This window comes from Etheostoma cragini, chromosome 8 (assembly GCF_013103735.1).
Source record: "Etheostoma cragini isolate CJK2018 chromosome 8, CSU_Ecrag_1.0, whole genome shotgun sequence".
Taxonomy (NCBI): domain Eukaryota; kingdom Metazoa; phylum Chordata; class Actinopteri; order Perciformes; family Percidae; genus Etheostoma; species Etheostoma cragini.
Genome location: NC_048414.1, coordinates 16,148,503 through 16,164,051, shown reverse-complemented (window position 1 = coordinate 16,164,051; position 15,549 = coordinate 16,148,503). Strand labels below are relative to the sequence as shown.

The window sequence follows — 15,549 nt, the reverse complement described above, 5'->3', positions numbered from 1 at the left end:
GTCATGAGACACACAATGACCTGTCAGACATAGGCTGCTGGGGGACTCTACAGTTACTGAGTAGTATAGTGTGACTTTCCGATACACTGAACCGACCCAGTCATGGAACATAACCCAAATGAAATGACAGCATGTGGGTTCAAATAAATTAAGAACACATCGCTTCCAAAAAAACGTACTTTTCCTACTTTCATCTGCTTTACTAAGCTCCTGAAAGCAACCAAATAAAGCACATGTCGGGGTCTGTTTAATGATGCTGCATAATCACACAAAGTCAATATTTGCGTCAAGTGATGCTACACTGTTCGTAGCTGAGCCCTTCAAGAAATGTATAGCAAAAACGCTTTGTCAAGCTAATGAGTCAAATCTTACCTTTAACTTCAAGAACACACCTCAAATTGTAATCGGTGGAAAATAATATTAAAAAATCTCAGAAGAAGCCAGGAAACAAGTTCGGCTTTTTGTGTTGGTTTAAAAACAACTAAAAAAAACAACTAAAACCAGTCGTTAAATAACAAAACTACATAAGTGTAAACGTCTCTTTCAGTGCTAAAAAACAAACAAACACTAACGAAAATACAGCGAAGTCTTTCGTCGGCTGCTGCCTGGAGGACTATAGTCTCTTTGAAGTGCATCGCAGCCTGCGCCTGGACAAATGCTGCGTTCAGGGGTTAGGGGAAATTTTGAAATCACAGTGAGTGAACAACACAGTGGTAGCGGAGCCTCTTTTATTACCGTTACGTAGCCAACACTTCTTCACACACACATATACGAAGAAGTGAGATGTTTTACAGCAAAAATGTAATATAATATAATAATTATGGGATAATTATTTGTGATAGTTTAGCCACAGCTGCCAATTTATGGATCCACAGTGTATTCATGTCAGACTTTTTATTCCATGATTCTTATAATAAACTAACAATTAGTTAAATTCCAAAGATTTTTGTTTAATAAGTAATTGTGTATATAAAATGTAATACAATGGTGATTAAATGTCCATCACAGGTGCCTGGGCCCAAAATTATGCCTTCGAATTGCTGCTGTCCTTCCAACATTACAAAACCCAAACATATTAAATTTCCGATAATATAAAGCAAAACATGCACCAAATCTTCTAAGCAGTAAATGTTTTGGCATTTTTTAGTTTTCTTTTATGCAAACAAGTTAAATTTACATTCCGAGTTTTTCGCCTATTGTGGCAAATGTTTGTTTGGCCAAATTATTTCCCACCATATGTTGGCGATTATGGTAATTCAACACTTATTATAATTTAATGAATACCCAATGTGTATACCTCGCAGCTAATATCTTGTTTCTACTTAATTTCCCCCAAAAAATATCAGGACATTCTGTTTTTATTTTGACACATAAGGCCCTGTCCTATGGCATTACCAACCGTACTTCCAGAGCCCAAAGAGCCCCAGATTTACTGTTTCTTTCACACATTAGGCTAAAGCATAAGTAGGCTATGGCATAATTTGATTAATTGCAATTGTTTATAGGTATTTGCAATACGAGGCTACAGTATCAAACAAGATGATGCATTATAATGCAATCTTGTGGCCCTGTATTGTAAATGCATGGGCCCTGTCTCAAAATCCAGTTTTATCAGCATCATTTTACTTTAAATTGAGACCTAATTGTGCATAATCCTAAATAAAGTTTAATCAAATGAACATACAGTCACACAATAGAACACCTAGGGACCAAGCAACAGAAGGAGAAGGGGTCTGCTCCGTGTTTTTCCCTTTGAGCCCAAAAACGTGCACCTTCACATTGTTTCGTCAGTGAATATTAAATGGTCCATGCCTATGGAGCCTAATGTAAAAGCATAAACACCATGAAATAAACACATCTGACCTAGTTTCCCTCTGAAGAGCAAAACGTGCCACGGTTGTCATAAACCTGAAGGAGAGTTAACTATCTATAGCCTATTATATATTCTAATCACATTTCAAACTAGTAGCCTACACACTGGGCACTCACACCACAAAAAAAGACAAGCAACTTTGAAAACTTACCACACGTGCAGGCTCTCCTCTGCTATCCGATAGGCTAAATGCATTAATAAATAGGCTACTGTCCAACATTCCCGCCACTCCCTCAGATGTCTCTGTATGCTAATCAACTCAAAGTATTCCTTAGACTTTTCAAGTGTGTTTATACCTTTACATACTGTACATCCATGGTTTAAACAGGTTCTAACCAAAAGAAAGAACGCTTAAGCTGCACTCAGTTACTTTGGGTGTGTTCATTGAGGCTCGTGCCAATTTCACGACTTGCTACCTCGGAAATAGGATGTTACAGGTGTATCTGAACGCACCACCTGTTTCAAAAAGCGGCACCTTGCGGATAAAAAGCTGATTTAAAGCGCTAGCGTAAATATAAATGGAGAAAGGATGTTGCCATACATTTTTACCAACATATTTTTAAAGCTGTTTTATTAAAGTATACCTCCGCGTGATTGAAATGCATCACAAAGCACAAGTTGTGACTCCACACCTATCTTCACCTGTAGGGGGCACTAAACACACTCTGCGCCTGTTAAACGTTTCGCAAATCTCACAGTTTGTCCCTTGCTTGTGTCCGTAGTAGTCGGAAAACATGGCTTCACACACAAGCAAGGCATTTCTGTCCCTAGGTCGAATAAATGTTTCTCGTCTTGGACTTCAGAAATTCTTGAGCAGAGTGACATACGCGACGGATGTGTCTTTGCATTCTTCTAATGTAAAAAAAGGTGAGTTTCTCCATCGCTGCTAAGTAGTTCACAAATGCATGCTTCATGCTTGAAATGCAGTTACCGAGGCCATGGTAACATGTTGTTCTTTCACATTGATGTACGCAGTTAGTGTGTAAACTTCTAAACTGGACGCACGAGGAGCTGTTAACAAGAACATCCCGATTTTACACCTGTAGTAGTCTCGCGTAGACAGACCTATCTTCGTGCATTGACAGGGGCTCCTGTGTCTATTTTATTGGTTAATTATGTCACTACCAAGATCACATGTTCTCTCTCTTCCCTATATAATCCACCAACAGTAGATTGTGCACAAAACTACCGAAACGGATTAGTCTAGCCGAATCTGAAAGAACTAGAAAACTATATAGCCTATTTACTAGTTATAGGGACTGCAGATGTTGATATCAGTTCATCTGATTATTTTCTTTTCTTTGATTATTTTCTCTCTTTAATCAGTTAATCGTTTTGTCGAAAAAAACAACTGATTGTTAAGCATAATGTCCCAACGCCCAAGGTGATGTTATCAAATTGCTTGTTTTGACTCCACAAAATCCAAATATAGTCAATTTACTATCATAAAAGGCAACCAATGCTCATAATTAAAAAGCTGGAGATAAGTGCAACTATCTTGGGATGTTTGCTTGAAAAATTACCTATAATGACAAAAAATAACTCAATTGTTGCCTATTTATTTACTGTATATTGACAAATCTATTGTTAAACCAATACACTTTCAGCTCTTATTTACTATATAAACTACAGCAGTAGCTCAGTCCGTATGGACCGGGCTTGGGAACTAGAGGGTAGCGGTTCAAGTCCTGATACGGACTTGAGACTGGTGGCTGCAGGTCCCTGAATACCAGGAAACTGCTGTGGTGCCCTTGAGCAAACCACATGACCTCAACTGCTAAGGACGCTGTGCTGCTACTCATTATTCTGACATCTCTCCACATTTGATGCATGTTTATTTAAGAAGGAAAAAAAAGTATATTTTTTTAAATTATTATTATGAGTAAGTGTATTGTTAAAAATACACAAGTAACACAAATTGTTTACAAATAACTGTTAGCAGCATTAAATAAAATGCTGTTACCACATTTTTTTGGACATTTATTCAAGTTTGTGGCTAAACTTGAAACTATATGAATTGTAGGCCTTCCTGATAGAGGTGATAGACGATTCGTCAGAAGACCCAGGAGAACTGTAAGTGTGCAACTTTATTTCTGGTTTCCCAACATATGACATTAAATCTTTCAAATTAGATATTCAATAACAAATTGGATGATGTTTTTAGCACTGATGATTTTCATAAAAACATTCTTAAATAGTGTCCTAAAGAAAAAGCTTCCTTTTTGTCTTCTATGCTTGTCGTCAGGCAGGGGAGCCTAGGACTGAGAAGATGCCGGTGGATCAGGACTGGACTGCAGTTTATCCCTCAGCGACCCCCTTCAGACCGAACTCTGTCCCCCTGCCTTTGAGGATGGGCTACCCTGTGAAGGGAGGCGTTCCTCCCGAGAAGAAGGGCAACTTGGAGCTGATCAAGGTCAGATCTCGTCACTTGCCTAGAATCACAGTCACGTAAATTGTTTGATGTATGTGACGGCTCACTGAAAATATTTCAATGACAATAAACTGTTTAATGTGGACAAACCCCTCTGCCAAGAAACATACACAGACATGTTTGAAATTATTCATGAATAGGCCTATGTATAAATATCTTTTTTAAAACACAGTATTTATGCCCTTTCCTGTTTGTTGTGCTGTTTGTATGCTCGCATAAGAAAACAGCAGCAAATCTTTGTTATTGTGGCCTCTATGTTTTCACACACCTGAAGATGCTCTAGGCTACGCCCAACAGTTGGTGGCTGCCATGCAACAAGTTGTTATGCCAAACGCCAAAATAACAGAAGAAGAACACGCATCCCCAACATGCGAGCGCTGTCAGTCGGAATAACAACATAACCACGGGGGCGGTCCCTGATATTTCCAGGTTGCATGAACGCATAAACTGCAGGGCTTTTCCTGAAAAAAATAAGATCTTCTACAAGTTTAGCCACATACAGTTGGCCGTGGGCTGTATCTGTATGTATCCTTTTCTATGTAGATTTTACCTCCTAGTTATTATTGTGTTGACTTTATTGTAGCTGGTTGATGCTCTTGCACTACTGTTGGCTCTGTGTCTGGATTACTGAGCTGCTGTGTCCAGACACCAGCTGTTCCATCTGGACTCAAGCCACTTGCGGATCCACTACTTTTACCAGCCACAGCTGGAACTCTGCCGTGCAGCCTAACAATAATGATTTCATTATCTTGCTCTGCCACGAGGGGCTAAACTTCTTTTCATCCCATTCCAGTGTTTGACCATTGGAAATTTGTTTTACGATGTCACAATAGAATTCCTTAAAATGACTTTTTCATTTTGATGATTATTTTTTCAATCCACGCAAGGTAACTCACAGTTGAAATGTATCTTTTGCAGATCTCCGCTTTACAAACACGGCACACACATGCAGTTTAGGGGATAGTGCAGGGTCAAGCATGGTACAGCGCCCCTGGAGTAGTTTGCAGGGTTCAGTGCCCTGCTCAAGGGCACCTTGGCCATGCCCACAAGGTAAACTGGCACCTCTCCAGGGGATTTGAACCAGACTTTCCGATTCCCAAGCTTTTTTCTAAACACAAGCCAAGAATGGGGATTATAAAAAATACAGTGACATTAAAATACAATATCCTTTACTCCAAGGATAAAGAGGATAGATTTTGTTTACTACACCCTTTTTTAAAACCAATGACATCTAGCATTAAATATTTTTATTAGATTTTTGAACTCTGACTTTGAAATTCTGTGATGTTTGAGTTTTGCTTTACTCTTTCTCTATGTAGATTTAGACTGGGGAACATTTTTGTGTTTTGATAAATCAACAGTTCTGCATTTGAACATTCACATAATCTCTCTCATAATCTCTTTCAGATACCAAATTTTCTTCATCTGACACCGGCAGCCATCAAGAAACACTGTGAAGCTCTGAAACGTAATTATTTTTAATTGTAAAGAGAAATGCCATTTCTTATTAGGTGACGTTTAGCAGCAATATATTATATATAACTTCAATCCAAATATATAGGCGTATTCCGGCTATGTACAAATGTCTTTCTCTGCTTTTAGCATTCTGCACAGAGTGGCCCTCTGCCTTGGACACTGACGCGAAATGTGACGAGCACTTCCCTATCAAAGTGGGAAGCACAGACTATGTGTCTGCAGGCCTGTCTGTCAGAAACCCTTCAGCTCGCATTGTTCATCTCAAAGTGAGTTTCCTTGCTGTTCCGTTTTTTTTTTTTGTCTTCCATTTCTATACATTGGTTTTGACTGCTTTGATGGCCTTTGCTTTAACTGGATTTCAACTATTTGTAGAAAGTCATTCATGCAGAAACCTGACATATAAAATGAGATTAGAGATTTACAGAGATGCATAATCACCAGCTGACATGTCCCTGTGATTTAGAGAGACGTTTGTTGTCCAGTGACCTCAAACCTAAGAGGTTATGCCATCAAGTCCACAGCGAGATTACAGCCCTATAGGATTATTTTACATTTAAGACTGTGCAGAATCTCTGTTATTGTTCTTGTGGTAGTTTATGTTATACATAATTTTCAAACAAAACATGTCATCTTTGACACATTTGTTGTGACATTTTGATATTCCTCTTAATCCCCCCCACCACTAATCCAGCCATGTGCAACCCTCCCCACAGACCAGAACCATACATGTGAATACGTAAAAAACAAGCATCAACCACAATCCATGAAAAGAAGATTCACCTTTAAGATTCCAAGAAGTTAACGAACACAATAGAGAATATATAAATATTTGGCCAGTTAAAATACAACAATATAAAGGATTTAGCGAATGGCAAGAGCTTTTCTACATGGGTCATAAACAAAAGCAGATCCTTTGCAAAAATATAGCTAATATTTAGACAATCACATAGTTTATGTGAAGGTGTTGGCCTCATTGTTTTAGTTTCACTGGTTGATATAAAGGGCAGAAGAGAGCCAAACACAATTTTCTTGGTGGCTAAAAAGTCCCTCATCTGGCTTTAGTTTGCCAAAGAAAGCTGTTCTTATTCTGTTCCATTTTATCTTTGCTGCTTGGATCGTTTTCCACATGTTGACAATAATACTGTCCTGCTCTGCAAAACCTAAATAAAGTTTGTTTCTTGGATGAGGCTACATGTTTACACAAGTGAATGAAACAGTCTTTTTTTGCGCTCTAAAACCTGTTAGACTTTACAACACAGATACAGGAATTTAAACTTTTTGACCTTTTGACATTTTTAATTTTCCCATTTGGAAAGGTGTTATTTCTACCATGACCTACTAGCCATCTGCCCCACTGAAACGTTGCCTTAGATTATATCAGCATGGTAGGAATTATTCAGACCTAAATCCCAGAGGATTAGGCAGAAAAAGAAAGATTAAAGGGCAAATCTTACATTTTCAGTTTAAGGAAAATGCAATCAATATTGAATGATGAGTGAACGTAGTAGTGTTACATTTTTCTTTGTTTTGTCGTGTGTTTAGGCAGGGGGAAAAACCTAGAAAGAAAATGCCCGAATGCTAGACATGTGGTTCCAGACCTAAAAATAATGTAACCAGAGAATATGTAATAAGTATTTTAATCAATTCAGTCAAAGCTCCATCTGGATTAAAAACCAAACATTGTCCTTAGTTTGGGTTGTGGTTTGATTTGATCTAGAGACTCAGATTCAGACAGGAGATATAGTACATAATGAATGCCCGTCTGCCCTAATCTTATTGTCTGTGTATTTCTCTTTACATTACAAAGCTTTATGTGGACAAACAGATACCCAAACTATTTATCACTAGTGGTAATCTAATTGTATCATTGCCATTGCAGGTAAAACTGTCCAGTTTAAATCTGGATGACCATGCACGCAAGAAGATGCTTAAACTAGTTGGGGAGAGATACTGCAAAGATACTGATGTCCTCACCATTAAAACTGACAGGTAAACACTTCTATATATTATTATAATAATAATAAAGTGAGCGAGAAAAAAACAAATGCCCTGAATCTCTTCCCTCCCTCTACCAGCTGCCCATTGAGACAGCAGAACCATGACTATGCCATGTACCTGTTAACTGTCCTCTACCACGAGTCTTGGGTGAGTTGAAAATAATAGTTTTTTTTCTCTACTTTGCTCCACTGAACCCAGGTAGATGCATCAGTTGACCAGATAGGGGAATAGTGCTTAGCTGAGACACCTGTGCCTTTTTTCTGTCCACTCTCTCCCTGTTTGTTTATTGACCTTATATCCTCTTTCAACAAGTATCCATACATTTAAGTATGCTATTTTAAAGGCAATCACAGGGCTTGCATTAACTTCATTAACACTTGATGTATTATGGGTTATAATTCATCAGTGTAAACCTACTGCTAGCAAAGTTATTAATTTAACTAAACATGCTAGTGTAATGAAATAAATCACAAAAAAAATGAATGTGAGACGTTTGTCTAGAAGTTCAAATCTTTTAGATATTTATTTTTTAATAGATTTTTTACCAATTGCATGTAGCTAACCTTATAGTCTGTTTTTTTGTGATAAAGATATTTTCTTCTCTCATTTTGGTTTGTATCTGTTAATCTGGACAACAAACTCCTGCATACAATTGCCCTTACATGGACAAATAAAGTTGTATTGAGTTGAATGCTCAAGCCCTATATGTACAGGATGGTGTGAGGGTGTGTTGGAATGGCATTGAACTGGCACAATAGTCTGCATTAAGATTTTGTAAAAATACAATAAAGAAGAGTATTTTATTTGAGGGGTATTAATTTATTTGAGGAATAAAATATTCTTTCAAAGATGTGTATTCGTCCATCTGCATCTTTCTCTGTGCGTAACATGTGCATATGGCTGGCGACATGGCCCAGTACCTTTCACCAGGGGAATTCTTGTCCATCTTGCTCTGCAATCTGAGCAACTGAGCCCATTAGGGAGGTATCAGACTTGAATAGGCAGAAGGATGGCAAACAGCAGCATTGTCCAGTTGACATTTCTCCACAGACTGGGGGAAACAGACTACCCTATCAGGTGTTGGCCCCGATACTCTTAATTCACATTAAGCCAGCCGTGCCACATCAGAGAGGTCTGCCACCAGGTCATTATCCCAAGTGCTCTTCACATTAATTTGCAGCCAGCCACATAAAAGAAAGTGACTCTCTTTATTGTGCAACCTTTGCCTTTGAGCTTTTTCTGTCATGGCTTAGTCACATAAAAAAAAATTCTTACAGTTGGGAAAGGTGTTCGAGCCAGGAAGCAGAACACTGTCCACTGCCCTTTTAGACTCACAATGGAAGGCACAGTGCTTGTCCAGCAAGCTTGTGGAAGCTTTGAGAGGGGCGTTGCGTTCAGGTTGTAACGCTAGCCCACAAAGAGGCCAATTGTTAGCAGCCACTGAGGTGATTTTATCTCCCCACTCAGGGAGATGGACCTTCCCTGCTAATTCCAGTTCCAGTGCTAATCCAGGCCGGCGCTGGGGCTGACCCCTCAAAGCTACCGCCAATGTGGAGGGAAGTTTACCACTAGAGGCACTCCATCTAAGTTAGAGCCTCTATGCCCAACGCCTGTGCTTGCCGTGAAATATAAAGGTTATTTGGCAGGTACATGACATTGATTAGGAAAACAGATGGTTTGGCTCCTGGCAAGTTATTACTTATTCTGTCTAGTGACAAAACTACTTAGGAATGGATGCAAGGACAGACATGGTGTCCTTGCTGTCATCTTTGCATTTAATTTAGCATATTCTTTTAAATTCACAACCACATCAAGAAGAAGGTTGTAACTTTGCCAGCAACACATGACTAAGTCAGTTTGTATGATGATCTGTAGCTCCTTTGTTGTAGCTAGGCACACAACAGAAAATGTTTTTATCTAAAACTAATACTATTTATAAGGCCTTCATTATTTCAAAGGAAGCTACTGATGTATTCCCAAGTATCAAGTTCTCCTCACTCACTAGGGCGTGGACTTGTTCCAGATGGGATGCGGTGCAGATAAGATATGTATAGCAGTAATGATGGTCATTAACCTCAAACACCTGGAGTGCAGCAGAGCTGAGGCTCTGTCGATGCCCTGGTTTAAGCTGCTGCACAATGGGGTGTATTGTTCTCATGGGAATGTGATGACAGCTAGACAGGCAGCAGAGGGAGCACTTCATATGGAGAAATATCATCTCTGTGAGAGGAACATCAAAGAAGGAGTGAGGGGTGACCAAGGACCCTCATATTTTAAGTCTGTTGCCACAATGTGTTCCTAACTAGAGACTGAACAAGATCCATAAAAACAATGTTAAAGTTACATTTATTTCTACTCTGCAAAACGAATCAAACCTCTTCCACAATCATACACCGTTCAAATGTAATGCTATAGACATCCATATTTTTAGTCAGTTTGGATAAATCTCCTTCATTGACAGTCTGTGTGAAGCACGTTTTAATGCTTATGGCAAATCTATGCCATGCCTACGTAGAGAAATGGACCCTACATCTGAACCTCAAAAACTGAAACTAGACGTCACAGCAGGACACGTCTCTCAGCTTTGGCTTGATAGTGTTGCATTTCCCCCTACTCTCATTTCCTGGTTCTCCTTCTCCATAAACAACATGAAATAAAGAAGAGGGTTTACTTTTCCTGCTACAGATTTCCCACCATGGTCAGAAAGCACAGGGGAGATTCTCTCACTATGACTCTAGAGTCGGTACTCGCTCCAAAGCTAATCACAGTCACTCTCCCACTCAAGTATAAACTTCAGAAACACTTTTGTAAGCTACAGCGAAAGCTCTGTGTGGAGCCTCCACAGAACCAAGAATTAAAGCTAACAAATGTGTTCTGTTTCTCTCATTCTTCAGAAAACCGAGGCCTGGGAGGCCGAGAAGACTGTGGCAGACATGGAAGAGTACAGTTGGGAGGACAGCCCGTCCCAAAGAAACATCTTAGATATGCTAGTACGCATGAAAGTGGCTGGGGAAGGAGAAGGCGAGGAAGTGCGAGAACAGCTGCTGGGAAGAAAAGAGGTGCAGGAGTATAAGGACTCTGTCACGAGGATGAAGAATGAAGGAGAAAGCGAGAGCACCATGCTGCAGTACAAAGAGGCTGTCAAGAAATTACTCAACCTGTAATACAGCTTAATGTACACGTTTATTAACATGAAAATGGTGACCAAGAGCAGCAGGACCACAAAAACAATAATACATGTGGCCTCGTATCATTTTGGATTCCATCTACATACCAGTAACACAAACCGTTACTGTAGATAATTGCTGTTCCATTATACATGAGGATATTACAACCTCAAGGTTCTCAACTACTGTATTTATTTTCCAAAATAAATGTACTGTCATCTGGTCTAATACAAAAATTAAAAGCCTAATGTGTGCTGGTGTTCCGTCTTTGAAGTTGTGTGAAGTTGGTGTGCATGATGGTTAAAGCTTTTATGTAATAAAATCCCCTTTCAGTCCGCTCCCATCCCACTCTCATCACTGTCAGTGGCACCCTAGTGAAAGGATGCTTTCAGCAGCAGGTTGTTGAAAAGAACCTCAACCTTCTTAAGGAGTTTTGGTCTGTGGTCCGTGCGCTTTTAGGTCAAAGAAACTCAATGCACTGAGATGTTCTGGACTGAAGGCGGGTTAAACACGGAAGACCACACAGTAAAACAGTCTATCATCGAACATTGTTTGCGATCTGAATACGTCTTGAAGTCTTCTTCTTTAAAAGCGCCCATTAAGCGTCCCACTTAAGACCAACGAACACAACTAGCCAAACTGCTTGAGGTTTGGCATCAACATCTATTTAAACCCAGTGAAGTAAATCAAAATGTGGGTCAGCCAAATGGACATCATATCTCCTTTCTTTAGGCAGATTGCTGTGGTCAAACGCATTGGCCGAGTTAGGATCTTCTCATGGCAACTATGTATTTGGTAATCTCATCCAAACCACACAATACCTCTGCCCGTTCAATTGAAATATACGTAATTGGAACCTCAATGCATCGGTTGACGTGAACTCAGTTGTCATCCTTATCCGCTTAAAATAAAGCAAAGTTTGTAATTCAATTAATCCACTATGTGAAATTTATTTTACAAAAATAAATCGGCATAAATTCTAATTTCTGAATTGTCATTTCGCCCTGGATTCCCTCATTAAAAATGTAAACAAAAGGAAAAAAAGTTCTATCTTTTTTTGTCTTGGCCCTACTTTCAGGAGTTTTCTTTGACCAGCACATACTTTATCAGACGCATGGATCCTCTTTTTCCTTGCCATGATGTTCGGTAGTGTCCCATCCGCTTCCTCTGACCCCTCCAGCTCACGGCCAACAGAATAGAGCAACAGCAGCTCAGCAGCACCGTGATGCAGATGGCCACTGCAACCAGCACGGTGTGAGCTGCTACATGCCACCCAGGTCCCAAACCCCCGAAGTTGTCCTCTCCGCTGACACCCAGTCCTCCCTCACTGCCTCCAGTGTGATTTCTCTCCAAACTGCCCTGGGTGTCATTGGGGTATTGCTTGGTGCTCTTTATACTGCCTGTGAGGGTTGTGGAAGTTAGAGTGCTTGTGACCGACTGAGAGAAGGTGGTGGTGTGATGCTGGGTTGGGGATGTGAAATGCCGTGCAGTTGGGGTAGAAAAAGCGGGTGTGCTCTTGGGATTGTAAGGGCTGAGGGTGGTTGCTGTGGTGGATGAAGGAGGCATAGTAAAGCTGGGTGCATGAGAAGTGGAGGTGGTCAGGGTTGTTTGTGGATTGTTCCCTGCTAGTGGAGTCTTTGGAGTTGAGGATAAGACAGTTGTAGTTGTGGGAACTGCTGAAGGCTGACTGGTGGTCTGCAGCGTAGTTGAACTGGTGGCAGGAGTAGAGGTGGTGAGCACTCTGCTTGCTGTGGTGACGGGTTTAACTGTGGGTGCTAAAGTCAGAGCCTGTAAAGCGGGCGGAGGTGGATGAATGAACTGGCGTTTGTCTGAGGGCAGAGGCTCTGAGGCGTTGCCTCGACTGTAGTGGTGGGGTAACACGCGTACATTGGAGGTGAAGTATTTTCCAAACACCAACAGGTCAGGATCTGCGCCTAGGAAACAAGGACATATATTGGTATAAACGTACTGGTTTTTAAAAATGTATCTAACATTTTAATCATGAATAATCAATGTTTTTTTTAGTTTTCCAAAAATGTTTTATTTGCATTAATTTTACAGTATTATGATTATTATTATGAGTATTATTTGTAGTTGTAGTATAGATCTTATTGGTAGAAGTATTCAGATCCTTTACAAGTCTTTAACTCTGCGTCCTATTCTATATATATAATGTGCAAATAGCATTGCATTATAGTTTTTATTATTATAACCTTTATTTAACCAGAAGAAACCCTTGAAAAAGTGACCCGGCTAAAACAGGCAGCAGCATATAAAAAACACATAGTTACAGACAAAAAAACACAAGGGGACAAAGTTATTAGAACCAAAATAAAGCAACTTATCAATTTAAAAAACAGCCATTTTTGTAACCAGGAAAAACAGACATCTTAAAGAGTCTGCCTCCATTTCTTGCATTTTGGATTTAAAAGCATTTACCGAAATTATTTAATTTGGTCTCAAGTATTTCTGCAGTTCATCGAGGTGGTGATAACTAACTACTGTTGGGTAGTTATAGTAACATTTTATGAGATCAAAAATGAACTGGTTGAAAATGAACTCAAGCTAAATACAGGTACCTCAATAAAATAGCCTACATTAGTAGGCCACTTCAGTAAATATAAGTGTGAAAAGTGTGAAAATAAACTTTTTGAGAATGTAGGCCCTGGCCGTAGTCTATATGCAGTGGTGCAGTCTAATGTAGCCTATTTTAGCAAGTACTCTGTACTATATAAATACATGGACCAGAATGGACATATCAAAGTGGTGGGTACTTGTCCTCCCACAGGGAAATTTTGAGCGTCAAAGTTTTCATTTCCTGCATTTTTATACACTTTAATTCACCAATTTACGGTGGATATGCCTTTATGTAGCCTATGTGAAGAATAAAACAGATGACAATTCAAAATATATAAAAAATACAATCCTGTTACATGTCACTGCGCATTTTTAAGTGGGTATATGGAAATCCTGGAGTTTTTTTGGTGGGCTCCTGCGTATCACGTAGACTATACTGTCTATATGCAGACAGGGATAGTAAAAGTATAACCACAGACAACATGATTGTGAATTAGAGGAATTTCCAGGACTCACACTTTACTTACCCTTCGTGATATTGTACAGAACAACGTTGTCTCTGTGGCTGAGAATACAGCTCTCCAGTGTTGGACAGTGCAGGTGGAAGCAGTTTTCTTGAGTGGTATCATAGTGAAATATGGCCAGATTACAGGAAACTATGAGGAAAGACGATAAAAACCAGTGAACGAAAAGTTAAAGAATGCCACTATACAGTTAAATATGTGTGTGTCTTGATTATGAAGCATTACTCACAATTTCGCGTGAGGCAACAGGTGCGGCTGCATTTCAGCGCCGTCTCCTCCTGGTAATACTTAAGCAGCTGCGCTCCTCTCCGCTGAGACTCCTCGATATCGATGAAAATCCCAGGGAAGCGTCGAATCCAGCAGTTCTTATAATACGAGGTCGGTGAGCACCTCGAGTCAGTGTGGCACACCAGACTCAAAACCGTCAGCACACCCCATGTGACATTCATTGCGCGAAATGTAAATCAGACCATGTTAAATTACAATCTGGATAAAGCATCGACATAGCTGGGGAGTTGACAGGCATGAAGTGGGGCCAGTGGTCTGATTTTACTGGTGCCAGTCTCTCCAGGTGTGTCACAGCTACGCACCTGGAGGTGGAGACCCAGCCTTGTGTAAGGTGTGCAGGCTGAGCCATGGCAGCTACATTGCAGACAGAATGGCACCAACTACTGTATAATTTTTAATAAAGTGCAATGGTACAAAAAGCTTAGAAAAGCTAGATTTTTCAGAAATTTTTTGAATGACCATTATTAAACTGTTTAGATAAAGATATCATATTATAGAATATAGTCTTAGAAATATCATAGGGGGTGGGACACAATAACAGTATCACCTTACAGTATACAGTAAAAGATAATATCTTTCTCTCTCTCATTGGCAGATGGAGCTGCTCAAGAAAACGTTCAAATTTCATTTTTTTTCTGAGCACTTTAGGGAGTTCTATCCCTTTTGGCTTAAAAACTGAGTTCATCATTGAACTGGAAATCAAAAACTGAGAAAAAGTACCTGTATTTGACCCATCTCTGTGCTATTTTCAAAGCTACAGTTTGTGCTGTGTTTTTTAAATTGGAATACAAGAAGGTATTCCTGTTATTTGTCCATCCGTGTATGGTAGCATTTGAAGGCCATAAAGAGGCAATTACTTAAATGTAACTTAAATTACTTCTTTGACCTTCTGACCTTCTGTAAATGTGTAGGACAATGTCATTATTTAGGCCTGTGAGTTATCCTGATTTGGGTGAATCTCCCCAGTGCAGGTATTACGACACCACAGAGCACACTCACTGTAATGCAAACCTTGCTCTAGTTCAAGCAGAAACTAGGCTGTAACGTCTGTTCTCACAAACACAGCACATGCCATCTGTTTTCAGCGAGGTCAGACATCTGAGAGTGGATTGCCATAATTGAGAGCAATCTGCCTAAATTCTTTCAATTGGGATTATCAGAATAAGCTTTAGGCCGTTTCTCTCACCTTTTGTGAGCTTGTCCCTCCATCACAGT

The 15,549-nt window shown here is 39.7% G+C and overlaps 3 protein-coding genes and 2 long non-coding RNA genes across 7 annotated transcripts in view; 2 read left to right on the top strand and 3 right to left on the bottom strand.

Annotated features, from left to right (window-relative positions):
- Positions 1–609, bottom strand: part of kcnq1.2 (potassium voltage-gated channel, KQT-like subfamily, member 1.2) — a 189,486-nt gene extending 188,877 nt beyond the window's left edge. For all 3 annotated transcript variants that reach the window (XM_034879092.1, XM_034879094.1, XM_034879093.1), the window contains exon 1: positions 373–609. The gene's annotated coding sequence lies outside the window, so the exon portion shown is untranslated. The remainder of the gene's footprint in view (positions 1–372) is intronic.
- A 1,120-nt stretch (positions 610–1,729) lies between these two features.
- Positions 1,730–13,864, top strand: LOC117949280. Its single transcript, XR_004657662.1, has 3 exons — positions 1,730–1,740; positions 2,486–2,490; positions 13,734–13,864. It is a non-coding gene; the product is annotated as an uncharacterized LOC117949280 (long non-coding RNA).
- mrps35 (mitochondrial ribosomal protein S35) lies at positions 2,570–11,196 on the top strand. Its single transcript, XM_034879396.1, has 8 exons — positions 2,570–2,740; positions 3,897–3,946; positions 4,119–4,286; positions 5,712–5,772; positions 5,907–6,046; positions 7,660–7,769; positions 7,856–7,925; positions 10,673–11,196. Exons 1-8 carry the CDS (start codon positions 2,608–2,610, stop codon positions 10,940–10,942), a joined length of 1,002 nt encoding a protein of 333 aa, XP_034735287.1. The 5' UTR covers positions 2,570–2,607; the 3' UTR covers positions 10,943–11,196.
- LOC117949281 lies at positions 11,044–11,708 on the bottom strand. The gene is made up of 2 exons (XR_004657663.1): positions 11,568–11,708; positions 11,044–11,367 (listed from the first exon to the last, which is right to left on the bottom strand). It is a non-coding gene; the product is annotated as an uncharacterized LOC117949281 (long non-coding RNA).
- On the bottom strand, positions 11,955–14,600 carry LOC117949277 (MANSC domain-containing protein 4-like). Its single transcript, XM_034879395.1, has 3 exons — positions 14,276–14,600; positions 14,050–14,178; positions 11,955–12,879 (listed from the first exon to the last, which is right to left on the bottom strand). The coding sequence occupies exons 1-3, from the start codon at positions 14,493–14,495 to the stop codon at positions 12,020–12,022; spliced, it is 1,209 nt and encodes a 402-aa protein (XP_034735286.1). The 5' UTR covers positions 14,496–14,600; the 3' UTR covers positions 11,955–12,019.
- Between the last annotated feature and the right edge of the window lie 949 nt (positions 14,601–15,549).

Excerpts from the sequence above, each read along its gene's own strand:
- mrps35 (XM_034879396.1), top strand. The coding sequence starts at position 2,608 with ATGGCTTCACACACAAGCAAGGCATTTCTGTCCCTAGGTCGAATAAAT. Across the intron at positions 7,770-7,855 it reads CTCACCATTAAAACTGACAG|CTGCCCATTGAGACAGCAGA; the intron begins GTAAACACTTCT and ends TCCCTCTACCAG. Across the intron at positions 7,926-10,672 it reads TCCTCTACCACGAGTCTTGG|AAAACCGAGGCCTGGGAGGC; the intron begins GTGAGTTGAAAA and ends CTCATTCTTCAG.
- LOC117949277 (XM_034879395.1), bottom strand. The coding sequence starts at position 14,495 with ATGAATGTCACATGGGGTGTGCTGACGGTTTTGAGTCTGGTGTGCCAC. Across the intron at positions 14,179-14,275 it reads CTGTTGCCTCACGCGAAATT|TTTCCTGTAATCTGGCCATA; the intron begins GTGAGTAATGCT and ends CTTTCCTCATAG. Across the intron at positions 12,880-14,049 it reads TCTGTACAATATCACGAAGG|GCGCAGATCCTGACCTGTTG; the intron begins GTAAGTAAAGTG and ends CTTGTTTCCTAG.